The 3269-nt window shown below is 34.5% G+C and overlaps 1 protein-coding gene across 1 annotated transcript in view; it reads left to right on the top strand.

Moving 5' to 3' along the window:
* The window catches only part of LOC117122314 (fibrillin-2-like), a gene marked incomplete in the record, with an annotated part of 84576 nt that overhangs the window by 37214 nt on the left and 44093 nt on the right, over nt 1-3269 (top strand). Inside the window, 4 exon segments of the mRNA XM_033267870.1 lie at nt 732-854; nt 1372-1488; nt 2380-2493; nt 2683-2802. Of these exon segments, the coding sequence (XP_033123761.1) occupies nt 732-854; nt 1372-1488; nt 2380-2493; nt 2683-2802 (474 nt within the window).

Genomic DNA, 3269 nt, shown 5'->3' with positions numbered 1-3269 from the left:
ATGTTAGTGTTGCACAAATAAGCTAAGTGAAAAGGGAAATATTACACCATATAATTCACCATTAAAGTTGAATGATTATTATACCTGTCTCTTATACAAATCTAGATGTGTATAAGAGACAGAAATAAAGCTGTGTTTACATTGGATTAATTTCCATCAAGACCAAGGTTGACTTTACCGTGGTTAATTCACACTACAGTCCTTTCCTCTAATCTATGTAAGTAACTCCTCCCCATCTACACTTTACAATTTAAGCTCATCCTTAAACTCCATCCACTCCACAGCAGAACCCCATTCCCCCTTCCATCTACACAATTATTTCTGTTATTTCCTGAAAAATTAAATAATGATAAATAATAACTATACATTGACAATAATCCTTTTCACCATAATCATTCATTACCATATTTTATCAATCAGTGGTGTTAAAAACTGAAATTAAATACGGCTCACATAATATTATTTTCCATTAACTTTCATTCTTTACTTTTTCTGTCATATTTTGACTTCTTGTTGAGGATTCTTTTGGAATTATTGTCATTAATTTATCTTGAAGTTCATGAGAATAGATTACAATACTTACCTCCTACTGTTGAGTATAACATAGTTGTGGATCAATTCAAATAACATGAGCCTAAAACTTGTATAATGTTCTCACATTCTTATGTTCAGAAATTAATACAACTGAATATGTAAGGTATTGTTTAAACGTAAACTTTCAATTTTGCCAGGTGTTGACCTTTGCTCTAGTAATAACCTCTGTCAGAACGGTGGTGTGTGCACCATGACAACGGACTGTCAATCAATCACATGTGCATGTCCACAATGCTTTGTTGGTGATTTCTGTGAAACAGGTAAGACATTTGATCTGAAGGGCGCCCTCATGCATTTATTTGTTGATATTCAGTAAGGATCTTATAAATAGAGGATAGCATTCTCACGATTTTTGCGTGCAAATTTTGTAATAACGCAGTGTACGGCGCCCTCTTGCAAAAGTGATTACTTTTTAACTTTGACATCAGAGATTGTTAACTAAGAAAGCACATCTGCGTGCAAATTCTATAACAACCATGGTAACAACTAAGACAGCCTCTCTCAAAAGTGATTACTTTTTATGGTTGTTTTTACTAAACATCGACGCTTCTATTTGTTACACGTAAAATTGCGGAGAGCGCTATCTTGTAATTATAAGATCTTTGATATTAAGGTGTTAATTATTCAGTCTAAAGGGTAGTCTGTTCATTTCTCTACATAAAATTTATTCTTATATTTTTTAAATATTTCATAATTTACATTTCTGTAATATATCCCATTTCTTGGCTTGACACTTTAGATAAGATAAAATAAAATATATTGTGTTTTTGTTTTCAGCCCGTGATCTATGTACCGAAAACACACCTTGTATGAATAATGGAACATGTGTGAATGAGTGTCCCAATACTAGATGTCTCTGCGGTATCTGCTACACTGGTTCAGTCTGTGAAACTCGTAAGTTCAAAATGAGAGAAAAGGAGCCATCTCAACCCTGTGTCACTTTTCCAAATATGTCCTTCTTGTAGAAAAAAAAATATCAAAAGAAATTAGTTTCTTTCTTATGAATATGTACACTTCATGAGGTTTGATTTCTTAAAAATTGGCAAATGTTAATTAATATACTCTCTTGGAAGGAGTGTAGAGCTGAGCGCTCGGTTGAGAGGTATTGTTCCTGCACCTTGTGCTTAAGACCCCCATTCAAACCCGACCAGCGTCAGGTTTTAATGGGAGTCTGATCGCTTCGCTCCTTGAATGACCCTCATATTGGGAGTTAGGCGGGCTAAGGACAATGCTTGTATCCATTATGTTGTAGTTTGAATGAGGACCAATAAAGAATTATTATTATTATTATTATTCGGGGAAGTTCAGTAAGTATATATGTTTCCTCTGTTTTTCAACACAATGCTGTTAGTGTAAATTTTGCAATGGATATGATGGTTACTGTAATTTTGTATGCTAATGCCATGTCCAGTCTTTCAAATTTTATTTGACAATAAACTGTTGTATGCCCATATATAGTCATGATGTGCCTGTATATGGTCATGATGTGATGTCATCATGCCCATATATAGTCATGATGTGCCTATATATGGTCTTGATGTGATGTCATCATGCCCATATATAGTCATGATGTGCCTATATTTGGTCATGGTGTGATGTCATCATGACCATATATAGTCATGATGTGCCTATATATGGTCATGGTGTGATGTCATTTTGTCCATATTAAGCATGTCACATGTTTTGTCAAATAACATTTGATAGTCTGGGTAAGGCTTTAAGTGAATGCCAATCTTCTTGTTTTTTATTGCTAAACTTTAATAAACCTTTTTCCCCTATACTTAGCCATTGATGCTTGCCAGAATAATCCATGTGAAAATGGTGGGATGTGTACCAATAACTGTAATTCCTACACCTGCTCATGTCAAAGATGTTTCGCTGGAGTCAACTGTGAAATCCGTGAGTATTCCTTTTTTTGCTTTCTTATTGTTGAATCACTCAAGTTAAGACCAATTAGAGATGGTTAATAGTAGGTTAACAAACAAAAACTGGTAATCTTAAGGTAATATAGTTATAAAATGTTGGTGTACGTATATAGTTATAAAATGTTGGTGTATGTATATACAACTATATTCTGTGTTTTTGCAGCTGTGAATCCTTGTGCCAATGACCCCTGTGTAAATGATGGAGTGTGCCTGATAAGTGATGACTGCCAGACTTACACTTGTAGATGTTCTGGGTGTTATGAAGGAGAACACTGTCAAATTGGTGAGTTATTTAAGAATCACTAAGCTCCATATAATGGATGCAATTTCCTTTTGATTAATTTTGTATTGTGAAGTTTTATTGTATTTTATATATTTTTTGTACCTTCCCCAGCCTGGGGGTATTTGTTGAATAAATATTGAAAAAAAAAAAATATAAAGTATTTTTAAACATACAGATGATTATAAAAAATGAATTGTTTGTAACTGGTGTATTTTTCAAATTGACCTTCACAGCAACTGACCCCTGCCGTTCGAACCCATGTCAAAACTCTGGACTATGCTTCAGTCTGTCATGTAGCGCTACAGGAGGGTTATACTTCTGTGCCTGTCCAGCAGGTGGTTGCTTCAGTGGTACATTTTGTGAAGTAGGTAAGTACTGTAGTGTATTAAGACCTGTCCACACTATCAGCACTGCTGTATGCCCATATATAGTCATGATGTGCCTATATATGGTCATGATGTGCCCAT

This window comes from Anneissia japonica, unplaced genomic scaffold (genome assembly GCF_011630105.1).
Source record: "Anneissia japonica isolate Jap-2015-1 unplaced genomic scaffold, ASM1163010v1 scaffold287968_len422783_cov224, whole genome shotgun sequence".
Classification (NCBI taxonomy): domain Eukaryota; kingdom Metazoa; phylum Echinodermata; class Crinoidea; order Comatulida; family Comatulidae; genus Anneissia; species Anneissia japonica.
Note: the sequence above shows the minus strand (reverse complement) of the source record. Positions and strands in the feature narration are given on the sequence as shown.